At 40.1% G+C, this 16,564-nt stretch overlaps 2 protein-coding genes across 2 annotated transcripts; both read right to left on the reverse strand.

Moving 5' to 3' along the window:
- Positions 1-2,967: 2,967 nt before the first annotated feature.
- On the reverse strand, positions 2,968-5,076 carry NPB (neuropeptide B). The gene is made up of 2 exons (XM_063453407.1): positions 4,724-5,076; positions 2,968-3,254 (listed from the first exon to the last, which is right to left on the reverse strand). Exons 1-2 carry the CDS (start codon positions 5,003-5,005, stop codon positions 3,126-3,128), a joined length of 411 nt encoding a protein of 136 aa, XP_063309477.1. The 5' UTR covers positions 5,006-5,076; the 3' UTR covers positions 2,968-3,125.
- A 3,918-nt stretch (positions 5,077-8,994) lies between these two features.
- Positions 8,995-14,408, reverse strand: ANAPC11 (anaphase promoting complex subunit 11). Its single transcript, XM_063456209.1, has 3 exons — positions 14,324-14,408; positions 14,128-14,242; positions 8,995-10,008 (listed from the first exon to the last, which is right to left on the reverse strand). Exons 2-3 carry the CDS (start codon positions 14,234-14,236, stop codon positions 9,863-9,865), a joined length of 255 nt encoding a protein of 84 aa, XP_063312279.1. The 5' UTR covers positions 14,237-14,242; positions 14,324-14,408; the 3' UTR covers positions 8,995-9,862.
- Between the last annotated feature and the right edge of the window lie 2,156 nt (positions 14,409-16,564).

A 16,564-nucleotide genomic window follows, 5' to 3' on the forward strand; every position in this document is an offset into this window, starting at 1 on the left:
GTATTTAGCACGAGGATGACAAGGCATTTGCATTAGGCGGCACTTGCCAGCCTCTTGTCCTGGGGGGCCCAGGAGCTGGCCACCTCAGGGCCACCGCCCCCTTAGGATGGCATGCGCTGATGTTGCGGGCAGCGAGGGAGCACTTTCCCCTGAGATCTCACTGCTCAGCTCCCTTGCGCGCACCACCGGAATATGACGTCACTCTGACTCCGGCATCACTAAGAGGCGCGCGAGGGAGCAGAGCAGGGAGATCAGAGCTCCCTCGCCGCCTTCACTATGAGTCTGCCTGCCCGCCGGACTGTCCGCGTGCCTGCCAGCCCAGCCAGCAGCAGCCCCACTGGACCCCAGGGGAAAAATACACTCCAGCACTCCCAAAGGAAGGGAGACTGGATGGATTGAACTTTAGATATAAAAATGTAAAAAATTGTTAGTGTGTGTCTGTTAGTGAGTGTTTGTGTGTGTTAGTGAGTGTTTGAAGGGAGTGTGTCTGTTAGCTTTAGTGTTTGTGTTTGTTAGTGAGTGTTAGTGTTTGTGTGTGTTAGTGTGTGTCTGTTAATGAGAGTGTTAATGTGTGTGTTAGTGTGTCTCTTAGTGAGTGTGTTAGTGTGTGTCTGTTAGTGAGTGTTAGTGTTTGTGTATGTTAGTGAGTGTTAGTGTGTGTCTGTTAGTGAGTGTGTTAGTGTGTGTCTGTTAATGAGTCTGTTAGTGAGTGTGTTCATGTGTGTCTGTAAGTGGGTGTTAGTGTGTGTCTCTAAGTGGGTGTTAGTGTGTGTCTCTAAGAGAGTGTGTGTGTCTTAGTGAGAGTGTTAATGTGTCTGTTAGTGAGTGTGTTAGTGTGCCTGTTAGTGTGTTAGTGAGTGTCTTTTAGTGAGTGTTAGTATGTGTCTGTCACTGAAAGTGTATATGTGTTTGTCAGTGAGTGTGTATGTGTGTTTGTCAGTGTGTGTTTTATTGTGTGTATCTGTATCTGTCAGTGTGTGTATGCGTGTCTGTCACTGACAGTATGTGTCTGTCAGTGAATGTGTATGTTTGTTTATCAGTCAATGTGTGTATCTGACACTGACTGTATATAGGTCTATCAGTAAGTGTTGTATATGTGTGTTTGTTAGTGTGTATCTGTCAGTGAGTATATGTGTGTCCCAGTATCTGTCACTGAGAGTGTGCGTCTGTCAGTGAGTGTGCATGTGTGTGTAACTGTGAGTGAGTGTAACTGTAGATGAGTGAGTGTGTATGTCTGTGAATGTGTATGTTTCAGTGAAAGTGTGTGTTGGTTAAACAGTGTGTGTGACAATGACTGTGTATCTGTAAGTGAGTGTATGTCAGTCCATGCATCAATGAGGGTGTGTGTCTGTCAGGAAGAGAAATTTGGAAGGGGGGTGCCCCAGTTTTGTTATGCCTAAGGCAGCACAAAACCAGAATACACCACTGGGGAAGTGCTCATTCCATTGTACAGAACACTGGTGAGACCTCACGTGGAGTATTGTACGCAGTACTGGAGACCGTATCTCCAGAAGGATATTGATACTTTAGAGAGAGTTTAGAGAAGGGCTACTAAACTGGTTCATGGATTGCAGGATAAAACTTACCAGGAAAGGTTAAAGGATCTTAACATGTATAGCTTGGAGGAAAGACGAGACAGGGGGGATATGATAGAAACATTTAAATACATAAAGGGAATCAACACAGTAAAGGAGGAGACTATATTTAAAAGAAGAAAAACTACCACAACAATAGGACAATAGGTAGTCTTAAATTAGAGGGGCAAAGGTTTAAATAATAATATCAGGAAGTATTACTTTACTGAGAGGGTAGTGGATGGAACTAACCTATGACAATGATAAAAGTATTTGTGTCCTAATTTTTCATAAGTACGCAGTATTGTCTTATTCTGACTTTACTAATGCAAATACACAGATTTTTTTTTTTTAATTCTTTATTTTTATTGTGCATCGATGAAATACAGGTTTGAGATGCCATGACGGCAGTGACATGCATTTGTACATCAAGAGATTGAAATACACAGATTTAAAAAAAATAAATATTATGTATATTAATATTAGAATATTATTGATTAACTATAACTGACTCTCTGATTATTAGTACATTATTTAGATTTGGCGTAGGGATGCGCAAGGGGTGTTTTGCGTTTGTCCTGGTAAACCCAGGTCAAATTATACTTTCCGTCACTCATTTAGATCAATATCTGCATGTCTATATTAAATTATATTTAGCTCATTATCTGCTTGGAGCTAAAGTTCATGAGAAATAATTGCTGATGTATGCCTCTTTTGTTCGGTTTGTCGTCATTTGTTAAGTAAAGCTTAGTTGGTAATTAAAAGAATAAATAAAGAGAAGTTTTGTCATGTTTTAGTTAAGGTATAAAAACATGAGGTACTGAATAAATGTTCACCTTTTGAAAAAAATATAAATAAATATATATATAAATAAAAATGACCAATAATGCAATGTACTGCTAATATAACAATAGGAAAATAAATATATGAAAAAGGTTTATTGGAATGAGTTTTAAACACGTGAGACGTTATTAAAGGAGCAGTATTGAAATGATGTCTAGCTATTAGTCCATTTAAAGCTCTCAGTATATCATCTTGTTCACCAGACTCACAGACACATTGATGTTCCATCTTTCTAAGTCAATGGCACTCATGTTATTAACCTTGGAATCATGAGAGGCTGTGACTATCACACAAATTAAACCTGAATTATAGAAACGTCACTCGGTTTATCATTGTGAAGATTTCATTGGATCCCAGGTTAAATATTAATATATTTAGGATATTAAAAGGTGTAGGCGTGATTTAATTTGGGGGGATTTCCCCCCCTGTTTTTTCATGTTTTATTTATTTTGCTCTGAGGATAATTAGTCACTGACCCAGACATTTATTAAATGCATAAACTCATTTTCACAATTAGTCACAGACGCCGACAATTAGACAGAGGCAGGAGTCTCATCATTCCTAATTTATTCATTGAACAAATGTTTATCTAATGCAGCAGATACAGTACAAATCTACACAAAAGTTTTCCCCCACCCCCTGAACAAAGGTTGAGGGGTGCCAATGGCGCAGGCGGGATGCAAGGCATAGTCTCTGGATTTGGGGGTGTCAGGGGGACAGACAGTCTGAACTGTCCAATGAGAGGTAAATCTGAGCTTTGCACTGGAAGGTACTGGAGGTGTCTGGAAGGAGTTCACAGCTGTGCAGATTGGGCGACACATCCTTGACACACAGCGCCTGTGGTGGAGAGAGAGAGAGAGAGAGAGAGAGAGAGAGTGACAGAGAGGAGTTATGGGGCAAATGACAAAATTCAACATGGGGCAAGAAATTTTGGTGGGATTACAGCCCCCATTTGTGCCCACAGGTTTGATAAATACCATTTTTCATTCATACGCCTGAAACTAACATGAAAAACTCAGGTGGCCAACAGAAATATGCCCTGTTGTTGTAGAACTACAAGTCCCATCATGCTTTGCCCCAATAAAAATGCTGCCTTTATCATGAAAATATATTACATTATTTTCTACACTTGGTTTTGGTTTCTTAGCATTTTGGATTTGATCCTTTTTTCAATTTGAAGCTTTTTATGAAGAAGATATTTTGGGGCTGCACTTGAAAAGATGGAGGCAGATTATTGGTTAAAATAGGCCGACATTTTGCAGAGGGAAATTGCAGCACATTCCACATTTTTACATAACATATTTACTAAACTCAGAATATTCCCCACTTCAATCCAAAGAGAAAAACTGGCAAAATGAGCCGATCTGGAAATAGTATCCAACTGGCTATTATTGCCTCCATTGTGCCAATCGGATTTAATCTGCAGAAATCAGGAGATTAGTGAATAACCCGGTCATTTCTAAGCTATTCGTGAGTATAATGTAATCCCTCTATAAACCAAATAACTGACCAGAATAGTGGAGCTGGTATAATACCCGGATTGGAGACTGTAACACTCATTACACCTGCTCGGGGGCTTATTCACTAACACCCATAGTAAACGATAGAAAAACCGACTGCAACATTACGCTAAGTCACAGCCTGGCACTGCCCTGCATACACTTATTGGTTAACAAATAACTTTAGGTCTACTTTCATCTTTGTTCAGTCACAGTACTTTATACATTTGCACCAATATCACATCTCTGCACATCAATTCTTCACCATTATAACCTCCAATCACACTTTATTCACAAACACTCCCTGCATACACTCACTGTTCACAAACACTCCCTACATACACTCACTGTTCACAAACACTCCCTACATACACTCACTGTTCACTAATACTCCCTGCATACACTCACTCACTGTTCACTAACACTCCCTGCATACACTCACTCACTGTTCACTAACACTCACTGTTCACTAATACTCCCTGCATACACTCACTCACTGTTCACTAACACTCCCTGCATACACTCACTCACTGTTCACTAACACTCCCTGCATACACTCACTCACTGTTCACTAACACTCACTGCATACACTCACTCACTGTTCACTAACACTCACTGCATACACTCACTTCATCATGAAACCAAGTCTTTCTCCCCTTAAAGTCCCACTGAAGTTGAGAAGATAGTACAGTCTATCGCCTCCTCTCACACTCAGCATTCTGTAATCAGGGTTTATAAACAGCTATTGTGCTCAAAAAGGATCTCACACTCAGCCTCTCCCCACCCTCTCCCCTCACTGATACGTACCATACTCTTGAGCAGCGCTCCTTGTCTCTGACCTCCCAGGCTATTCAGAAAGTTGTCTTCCATATTCTCGCTGCTCTCCCCTGCGCTGTCCGGCTCAGATCGGCGAATGTCGGGTGACCTGCGAATACCGGACAGCAGCCCCGATGCTCGGCCGACAGAGTAATAACTGGGGCCGGTGGATTGTTTGTACCATGCGTTCGTCCGCTGACAAGAGAGCAGTAGAGCCAGGACACTACACATCAGCGTCAGTCGCAGCGAGGAGTGGGATCTTAGAGACAGCATGATGACAGTGTGGTGCCTGTGAGCAGTTTCGTCTAAAGGAGCAGAGGATCTAGGTCTTTTATAGGGGATAGTGGGTGCCAGCGACAGCCCAGACCTGGAGAAGGGGAGGGGGTCCTGGAGGTGGAGGAATGGGGGGGCGGGTAAAGGACTGAGATGAAGAAGAGGGGTGGTGGGATTTTTCTTTTTAAATATATGACAGTTCGGAGTCACTTAATCAGTAGAAGCCCTGGGCAATGTAAATGGAATTAACAAGGCAAGTGACAGATACAATGTGACTGGCAGGAGATAATGTGGCCAGTATAAGATAAAGCAGAAATATTGGGCACAATATGATAATTGATTCATATAATCTGCCTACACTCACAGATACTGTAATAATCAATCCTTCACGGCTTGAAGTATAGCAAAAGCCAAGCATTGAAACAAGGCAAATAGGTCCAAGGAAGATTTCATGCTAGCTTGCTTTACTTTCACACTGAAAGTAGACAACTGTCCTGGCAAAGGAGCCTTCAGGCTCTGACTGATATAAGAAACTAAAATATTCCAGCGGTGTATAGGAAGAATTAACGCTTAGATTTAGATCAGCGTCCGAATTCACAGCCTGTAACAATCTGCATTAGAACCCACTGTTTATTCCAAAGAATTTGCTATCTGTAATATAACCAGTCATCTAAAGAGCTTGCAATCTGAAATATAACCCGCTATTTCATCCAAATAACTTGCAATCTGTAGTAGAACCTGTAATCTAAAGAGCTTGCAATCTATTTTAGAACTCTTTATTTTTTCCAAAGAGTTTGCAACCCTTTTTAGAAACCACAATATAATGTAAGGAGTTTGTAATCTGTATTAAGACCCACAATTGAACCCAAGAGCTGGCAATCTGAATTAGAACTCAGAATCTATAGGTTTATTAGGATGATTTATTAATAATTTTTGTGAAGAGCTTGCAATCTATTGAGAAACTGAACACGGATTAAGTGAGTCACTGCGTATACACATTCTCGTTGTTTTGATATTGGAAGCTGTACGCACAGTAAATTTACAATACGCCCACACAATAAAGGTGGAACAACCCCCCCCCTTCCTAAATCTGAGACATTATCATTCCCAATATCTGGTGACACATTTCCAGTTAATCCAGAAACTGATCAATTTCTTCTTATCTCTAAATGTTATACAGAACTGTCACTGTCCCAGTGACTCACAGATCTGTCACAGTTCAGCTCTGGGCTCTCCCTCGCACCCCTGTACCATCAATACATAGCAGGATGATCTAACCAACTGATAACTGGCCAAACATCATAGAAATGTAGTCCCCAGACATCAGCAGCACAAAGGACAGTCATCGCAGGAATAGGGACCAGAGACCATTGTATACAATGCTTTGCCAGCATGGAATACACCTTCTACAACAACTAGGGTCTGTGGTTTGGCAATCTCTGCTCTTTAAACCATTGCATTATAAATATTCCCCGGCCTTTTATTCCATTTCCTACGGTTAATGCTTACACCCATTCGACCAAACCCTTATTGTATCTAGCACACGTTTCTATTAACTTACTATATTACAGGACTCTCAGATTTATTAACTTAACACTGAATTTAACCAAAACATAAATAATCATGCGCTATTTAATTGTCAGTTTCAATCTACTAAATTCTCTGTATAAAACCTTTCAAATAAATAACGAAATATAGAGCAGAACATATATATAAAAACAATAAAATGATTCAAATCTAAAAGATCTACGGTATATAAAACAATACAGTTATTCAAATCTAAAGATCTATATAAAACAATACAATTATTCAAATCTAAAGATCTATATAAAACAATACAAATTATTCAAATCTAAAGATCTATATAAAAGTACCATTATTTATGTTACGTAGTTTTGGAGTATTGCTGTTTTCCTTTATATACATTTTGCACTTGAATTTAACACTGTTATAATTATCAAGTTTAGATTTGATGTTTATTTTTATGAAGTGGTTTCACTGTTATGCATGGACACTTTAAAGTAGTTTGACTGTCACCAATGTTTTACTTTATTCATTAAGCTAAAATAACTGAGTATAGCCAAGTTGGATGGTTTTCCCCCTCAAATAACCAGTTTTTGCCATTCACTACAATTCGGAGTTGTTTTCCTGGCACAATAGCTCCCTCTAGTTTCCTCCCCGTGATGCAGAAGGGGTTAAAAAAAACAACAACCTCTGTCACTTACCTAATTCCAGCGCCAATGTCCCTCGGCACTGATTCATGCGCCACCTCTTCTCCGGTAGAGGAGACGATGGACACGCTCGCATTAGTACTTGCCCCATAGGAAAGCATTGTATAATTTTACAATGCTTTCCTATGGCGTTTTGGGTGACGCTGGATGTACTCATGCATAGCGTGAGGACGTCCAGTGTCAGTTAGGCGACCAAAAGTCGCCTAACGACCCTTAAAGGACCACTCTAGGCACCCAGACCACTTCAGCTTAATGAAGTGATCTGGGTGCCAGGTCCAGCTAGGGTTAACCCATTTTTTTTATAAACATAGCAGTTTCAGAGAAACTGCTATGTTTATAAATTGGTTAAGCCTTCCCCCTAATCCTCTAGTGGCTGTCTCATTGACAGCCGCTAGAGGCGCTTGCGTGATTCTCACTGTGAAAATCACAGTGAGAGCACGCAAGCGTCCATAGGAAAGCATTGTAAATGCTTTCCTATGCGACCGGCTGAATGCGCGCGCAGCTCTTGCCGCGCGTGCGCATTCAGCCGACGGGGAGGAGAGAAGGCGGAGAGGAGGAGAGCTCCCCGCCCAGCGCTGGAAAAAGGTAAGTTTTACCCCTTTTCCCCTTTCCAGAGCCGGGAGGGAGGGGGACCCTGAGGGTGAGGGCACCCTCAGGGCACTCTAGTGCCAGGAAAACGAGTATGTTTTCCTGGCACTAGAGTGGTCCTTTAAGGCCACACTAGGGGTAGAGTTTACCCTCAAAGGTAATTATTGCAGTTTGTTAAGGGACTGCAAGGTTAAGGGACCTGGGACACTACACCAAGACCACTTCAATGAGATGAATTGGTCTGGATGCCTTAGTGTCCCTTTAATACACGTTGTGCGAGCATACAGGTATAATATAAGCAAGACATGCAAAGTTTTATTTTCTCCTCTCAATCGATAATTTGTTCTACTGACTTATCATTGCATTACTTTCATTTTGTACACCGAATACCATATCACTTTCTACGCAATAGAAAGATCCTTTGAAATAACTCAGTATATTGTCACAAGGGCGACTATCACAACTAAAGCACTGAAAGGGTTAAGCAGCTATACGTATTCTCTCTCCTAAACAAGGGTTCTGGGAACCGTACTGCTAAAGGTGACTAATAACAAAGAATGATTTGATATTTTATTAAGTGGTTCCAAGCTCTTCCCCAGCGCAAGAGTTAGTGTGAAATATTGTTTTTTTTTCACCGTACACAGAAGCCCGTATCGGCACGCACACAGCTATCTGCGTTTACCGAGAGCACAGCTGTTCCTCCTACAAACACTTTACAGGATAATTTGCGAGCTTCATATTCACTGCTCGGAACCTGCGTTTTCCCCTGAACTCGTTATGTCTCCACAAGGAACCCTACAGACAATTTGCGTTTATATTAATCTGGGCGCTAGTACGTGAGTCGCACAGACAAGATATACATTCACATCAAGGGAATTGAAGCAGATGGAGAGTGACAGCCAGCGATGACAAGTGATAATCTCATATCACCTAAGCCTTCTCCTTGCCCCCCTCCCCAACCACATAATAAATAATGGACATACGGTAATAAACATCACAAAACTGAACTCCAAAATATCTGCATTGGGGGGGGGAGGAGGGGAATTAAATAGTCAACTTAATTAAATTTCCTATTTTCCCCAAACTTGGCTATTATATGGTTTTAAATGGACTGAAATGTATAATCTTGTAAATAAACCCCAACAGAGAATAATGCAAAGACAATTTATCTGACATCTCAGAATATTTTATTGCAAAGACAATGTTTGATGCTTTATTGAAAAGATCATTTTAAACAAAAAACTCAGTATACTTGTTCATTCCGACCGACATGAAAAAGGTTAAAACCAATTCAGCGCGATACTATTGGCTCTTGTATTATGTATTATATTGCTCTGTTATAGTAATTTATATAAAAGGGACTGAGCACGATGGTAGTAGACAGACTAAGAGCAATGGGAGTTGCCGTTCACCGCACGGAGATGCCTGAAGCGGACCATTTGAAATTTAGCAAATAGAGATCATACGACCATGGAAAATGAATTGAAAGTTTGGGGACCAGAGCTCTGCTGCAGTTTCCGTAGATCTATCTTGACTATTGATGGCTTAACTTTGCTACTTTAGATTCCGCTTACTACATTTCCCATAATGCTCAGCTAGGCAATAGGGGATCAAAAGGGAAATGTACTTTAGATCTGATTGTTTAGGAAATTCTGGGAAACTGTGAGTTTGGAGGTCAAAATAAAAATAATTTTACAGCTCAGTTATTTTGTCCTAAAATTTGCAATTCTGTGGATCATTCGCCACAATTCGCAGTTCACTAAATAAACCCCACGGAAGTGCCACAAGCTCACTATTATTGATGTACGTGTTATGATTTCACTGGGGGTACGAACCATGATCATTTCTAGAAGAGGGATATATACGTTCTGTGCACGACTACACATGGAAAAAGGAAAAATCTCCACCAAGAACTGGCATCAACGTGCCCTCTACCAACCTGGGATTGCAAAAAAACTAAATCCAAAACAAAAGAATGTTCTCATTAAATGATAGATCGTAGAACTAGAGAGAGGACCAGTCCTGGGACAGGATCCCATTATTCCTTGAATTTCCACTCCTGCCGGCACATGGGACAGTGCTGCTGTACTTGCTGGGAGTTGAGCCATTTCAGGATGCAGTGCATGTGGAAGCAGTGTGAGCAGTGACCCCACACCAACGGGCAGTCATCCCCGGGAACCTTACCTGCAGGTGGAAAAAGAGTTAATTAAAAAAACATAACAAGCAGGCAGGTAGGAGCATCTCCTGCGCGACTTACAATGAACTGCAGCAGTGTTCCCTGTAAGCACTTTTTGCATTGTAGCAATTCGGAACTTAGTGAATAAAGCTCTCCGATTCCAGGAGCCAGGAATCCATTAGCCTTGTTTCCAAGGTTCCCAGAATACCATAGTGTCACACAACTGTAGTTTGTGGGCCTGGTTGGCGTCACATGCTCCCCGTGTGAACTCAGTCACACTGATTCAGTATCAGAGCTAAACTCTCAGAACAGATATTATTATCTCTATAGCACTAACATATTCCACAGCGCATTAAGATCAATCAGCCCTGTTGGACAGCAGTTCTGTGTAACTCTTACACACTGTATTGCATTGTGGGACTTTATACTAGTGAGTAGATGAATTAATTCAAGTGTTCCTCCTGCTAGAACTCGCTCAAGTGGACAATGCCATCTAATGCCTTCCCATCAACACTACAGAGCAGGCCACATTGATACTCAACCCCTCTGTTCTTGTGTGTCCAACTTGTCTGGTTACAACTACATGTCTGTTCGTCCACCCACTGTAAAGCGCTGCGGAATTTGATGGCGCTATATAAATGGCATAATAATAATACAGATTATCATTCAGAGTGCACTCTGAGCACCATCCACTAGGAGGCAGTATACTGAATACCATCTCTACATATACATTACATATGTAGTATCCCTGTGGCAGCTTTTACAGTTTAAAGATGGTGCCACGTTAGGCCGCCTGATGCGCTTATCCAATGATATAAGACAAGTTTGTCTTTTAGGGCGCCCAGGGTCTAATGGCCCAATGCAAAGCCAATGGGTGATGTCAGAATTCCTGATAGAGCAGACTAAGCAGGTCTGATTGTGTATAACTAAAAAATGGGATGATTTGCCAAGATCCCAACATGATTAGTTGCTCAGTCTCTCGGCAGTATCTCCAGCCATAAATAAAGAGGGGGGAACTACAAATAAAATCATGACAGACACATAATGTTTTTTTCCCCCGCTGCACACTAATCACAAGTCATTACCTCACCAATAAATATGATTTTCTTTTTAATTATAACAGAAAACTGTGATCTGGTCCCCATTCTCCAAACAAAACAAGAAAAAAAACTTGGTAGGAGAAGTATTGCTGTGGGCTATGCAGACAGATATATCAGACCCCTCTCTGTGCGTTTTACATTACTTAAAGGTACAGAATGCTAACTGCATATAATCTCAGAGGAACAACCAGTATAATGTACAATGTTAAACAATGCTCTATATCTCACTGTAAGCAAATGAGGGTCATTCAAACCAAGACTAAAGCCATCAGACTTCCTTTATACCTGGGACAATGGGAGGGACAGTCTTTGTGTAAATCAGGTGTGAAACCATCTTAATTATATTGCAGAATACCATTCCTAAACATGTTAAATGAACAATAAAACCTTATTAGGGAGCTCGCTATTGCAGTCTATAATTGCTCCAATAATTGTGAACTGTCCCCTTGACAATCACAGACCCCCTTTCCGTCACACCAATGAGTGCTTTGAAGCATTTACTGGGGTGAGTAGTGCTCCAGAGTTAATTTAGAACACATTAGGGAGCAGATCCCACCATCTGATGGGGGTCACGCACACCTGGGTTGTATGCTGATGGCTCCTTGATAGGTTGGCATAAAACGTAAAGCATTTTATTTAATATGAGGGTGGTTACAAAATACTATTCTCAGACCCACCAACAGACAGGAATTTTAAGATATTACTGCCAGCGTTTAGATGTCTCAAATAAAATGCGTGTGTGTGATTATTCAGTACTAAGACACAATTCTCCTGAAATTCGGACATGTTGGCGCGTCCTGAAGAAACGTTTCGGGACACTCCACTATACGATTGATCCGAGTATTATAAAGGGAGTTATATAAAACAAGGTGAATTCTATCAGGATTATTTACCAACATGTGAACTGCCAGGAACTCAACTTTAAGGCCAAAATAGCTGACCTGGAATATTCTCCAAGCATCTATGCTTCCAATTTGGCTATTTTGGCCTTAAATTTAAAATTCACTTTGATTTTCACTTTAGAAAATAAACCCGTATGTGATGATCCCACAAAGAGTCAGCTTGCGCCGTGATGAATTTCTAGAGACCTGTCCTTCCATAAAGCATTGCCCTGGGCATCAAAACAATTTCATCTCAATTAAGTTGTTATGGTGCTTGGAGATCCTGGGCGCCCTCTTACCTTAAGGCTTTGTTTCCCAAACCAGTAGTCCTGGTCCACCAACAATCCAGGTTTTGTCATTATTTCCATTGGAATAAACACGTGAAATACATCAATCCTGGACTGTTGCTGAGCCATGAGGTTTGTTTTGGGAACCTCTACCTTGTGATAAATTATTTACAAGTGGGTTAAACCCAAAAGAGGTTCAGATGGCGCCAGTCAGCTCAGCTCCTCTTTCTCCTCCTAAATGGGGAAGCCCAGGACTGGGCACCAGTGATAGGCGTTCCTGAGAATTCACAATTTAATGAATAACCTAAATATGTGTATTTGAAAACTTTTCTTGTATTTCACACACCTTAATATACCTGGATACACTGTTTTTGTATTATGCATTTATGTTGCAATTTCTCTCTCTATGCTTTAAAGGAAGACGCCAAGGACCATAACTACTACACTTCACTAAAGTTGCTATTATTGCACGAGTGACCTGGCGGCTCCACCAATGTAAGTAGTCAAACCGCTTTAGGACGGTCTGACTTTATACCTGGGGCCTGCATGGCGCTGCACCCTGCCTCCACGACTTCTGACAAAGAATGGGGCCTCCAGAGGAAGTAGTAGAGGCAAGGAGCAGCATCGGATGAACCCAGTCAAGAAGTCAAACCATTCTAAAACGGTTTGACTACTTACAAAAAGGGCTATCAGTGCACTCTGGACACCACAACCACTACAGTGTGCTCCAATTCTATGTGAATTCAGCTACAGGTGTAATGTGTGCTATTTATGGTTTTTCCATGTTGAAAGTTAAAAATTCAACCAGAAAAAAAATGTATATTTAGAAAATGATAATTAATTTAAAAAATATATAGTGGTTTATTCAACGATACTGAACTAAACTGAAATAAAAATGTAAGATGTTGACAAAAAAAAACTGATCTGGAAACATTCTCTATCTCAAGTGTAGTCTGCTTCTCTTTTTTAGCCTAAGGGCTGTAATTCAAATTGTAATTCACTACAAATCAGAGTTTTGTGAATAAAGCCCTACATGTGTGATTTGCCAGGAATTCAAATTATAAGCCAAATTAGCTAATTACTTTGATGTTCCTGTAGTAATTAATTTAAAACACAGAACTCTCAGGCCCATTTACACACTATGAAAGCGTTCTGTAAAAATGTTAAAATCTCACATTTTACTTTGTTTTGAATGTTTAAGGAATATTAGCATATTCGTGGAATAGAAGACAATTAACATTTTTAAGTTACCGTATTCGTATCTCTTTCTGCCTGGGAATTTAAATTTAGCATTTAATAAAAACAAAGTTAGTATTTGTCTGAGTACATATTTGCATTGAATTGTATCTTAGTTACTGCATTATTAATTCTGCTATAGTTAATATTAGCATATGCTTGGAATATAAGGACATTACATTTTTTTTAATTATCCGTCTCTCTCTCTCTCTGGGAATCTAAACTTAATTGTGTGAAAATAATAATTTGGGTTAAACAAAGTTAGTATGTGCATTAAATTGTATTTTAATGACAGCATTTTTATTGCAGCTATAGAGTAAAATGTTAATTTGCGATAAATGGTATCAGATTTTAAAACATTAGTAGATTAGGGGAGGGTTTCTAGATCCATCAGTTTCTTCCTAGATGTATTGTGGGCAGTACATGAAAAGTGATGCCTTGCAGGGTGGAAGCCCATTAACCAATGGGTCCCAAAGCCAGTGATGTCCCTCCTGCATTCTATAAATGTGACACACTCGCAGGGCAGCACTTTTCCTGCACTGTCTGTGTGTGATCTATAATGTGTACTGGACAAACACTGCTCACAGCTTTACTCAGTGAGTGACACTTGGGAGAGCACTCACAGTCTGGACAGCAGCCATTAAATGCCATTCTGCAGATCCCACAATTCTCATCATTGGCCACCCAGGACCAGGAGGCCACTCCATTCCAGGACTTAATGAGGATCTTCATACTGGCCTGAAAGAATCATGAAAAGTATTAATAATAATAAACATGGCCCAACACTCACAGAGCAATACCCACAGCTGGAAGGCTTACCTTCCCTCCACTCTGCGATCTATTACTTCCGTCTAGGAATCTATGCACTCTGCAAGCAGTGTCAGGCTGCCAGGCTTGGGGTGACACGTCATTTCTTGTTCCTGCTGAAGCACGCAGCGGCCATTTTGGTTGAGGGCAGTTGTCACCATGCTGGGGAGGTTTCTTTCATTGAGGAGCTGAAATTACCCCCAGGAGAGTACAGGCCTCCTACTGTGAATAACAAAGGGCAGTTAAAATCAGTTTAAAGAGATTATAGTTTAACTTGACATTCACTGATCATGACCCCAAACTGTCTGGTTACTGTATTCACTGAAGCTAAATTAATTAATGCCATACCTGTGGATCTGAGATTTCTGCTGATTATTGTAATGTATTTACACCTGTAGACTGTGGATAGTTAATACAAAAATCTGCACACCAGTCAAGCCATAAGACTTCCTTCTGCCACAGAAATCACAAATTTGCAGTAGCAACACAATGCTTATGATGACATGTTATTAATACAGATAAACAACAAGTAAATGACAAAAATGAAAAACCAAGATGCACATTGTATATTGCACAAAATAAATTGGACCTGCTTAACCAAAAACTGCTAAAATCAACATGCTAGGTCTGGGAGCAGAAGAGGGGTCTGCTATTTTGAGCACAATTTACTAAGCATATGTAATAAAATGCTTTTTTAATGTCAGAGTGGAGCATATACTGACAGAGGGATTCAATCCCAATTCTGCACATCCTGTATTCGTATTCAGTAATTCATGTTAAACTGGTGATGAGAAAGGTTTTTACAGGTTTATTTATGAGGCACAGAGCTAACAATTCTACAGGCATAAGAGACAAGGCGTTCATAGTCCTGCCCTGAAGTATATAACATTTTATTAATTTTACTATGAGATCAGCAAACACAGAATTACAGACACGTCCTGATTATTTATTGATTCCATACACTCCCTGATCAGCGCTACTCTACTTCGATAGTAACCAAAGAACTGTGAAAGTGCCGCTCGAAAAAAAAACAAAAAACACTTTAATCCTGTCCTATAAATCAGAATTAAGTCGCTTTCCTCTAATAATGCTGCCATGGGCTATCCAAAAAAAAATGTGTGTGTACTGTGTTACAAGGATATATCCACCTGTCTGTACCCTTCCATTTACTGGGGAGGGGACTGGCTAGGAATTCCCTAAAATGGAAGTACAGACCAGCTGTTTGCCAGACATTGAGTCCTGACAAACACTTGTGTGTCTCTTGTTTCAGTGTATGTGTGTATATATTATTTCAAGTCAATTATTTTGCTTAAACATTATTTAGTAGTACTGCACATGCTTAAAGGACTCATTAGGTTTTATGGACAAAAAGCGGTGTGTCACATTTTCTATTTCAGCCATATTTTAATTCATCTGTGCCAAAGTTTTCCTGTTTGTGCCCTTCCTGACAGTTTAGTCTTGCACCTCTTTTTATTTTAATTAGTGGCAAGAGTGTTTTCTGCTGCGGGGTGGAGCACTCACCAAAACTGGCGCAAAAATCAAAGTGATTGAAATGTGTTTCTTACATAATTGCAGATGTTTTGATTTTGTGTATTTGATTATTTATATGCCTATACTATACATTAAACGAAGAAGCATCCTGTAACCACACTGTGAGCCCCTACATTACGGACATTTTGGATCTGTGAAATTAGGGGGGGGGACACAGGCATTACACACGCTAGACGTCTGTCCTTAATAAAACAGCACAATATAGAAAATACCTGAAGCATAAAGTGATTTGCACATGAGAACAAATTTCATATTTTGTAACACACAGCATTTATTAACTTTATTACTATTTTTGGCATTTATATTGAGCAAACTTAATCCTCATCGCTTTACGATATTATAAAAGGGGTGAATTTAACAATAGATGAGACAATTACTAAACAATAGGTTGATAAGGACCTTGCTCAGGCGAGCTTACAGCCTAGAGGAGAAATTTATCTCCTTTATGTTGAATGGGTACATTATGAGTGAAACTGAAACTTTTATAATAACATTAACAGATGTAAATATTCTTGTTTTATTTTGACCTAAAATGTGCCATTATCTTGTTAATTTCTGATAATCCCCAGTTTATTGAATGAATTGCCAGCCTATTGCCCAGTAGAATAGAACCATTGTTATGGCAATAGAAGCAGGTCACGTGTTACAAAGTTCTGCCACTCCCAGAATGCACCATTCCTGGGTGAGCGAGGCTTGGAACAC

The sequence above is a fragment of the Pelobates fuscus genome, chromosome 5 (genome assembly GCF_036172605.1).
Source record: "Pelobates fuscus isolate aPelFus1 chromosome 5, aPelFus1.pri, whole genome shotgun sequence".
NCBI classification, from domain to species: Eukaryota; Metazoa; Chordata; class Amphibia; order Anura; family Pelobatidae; genus Pelobates; species Pelobates fuscus.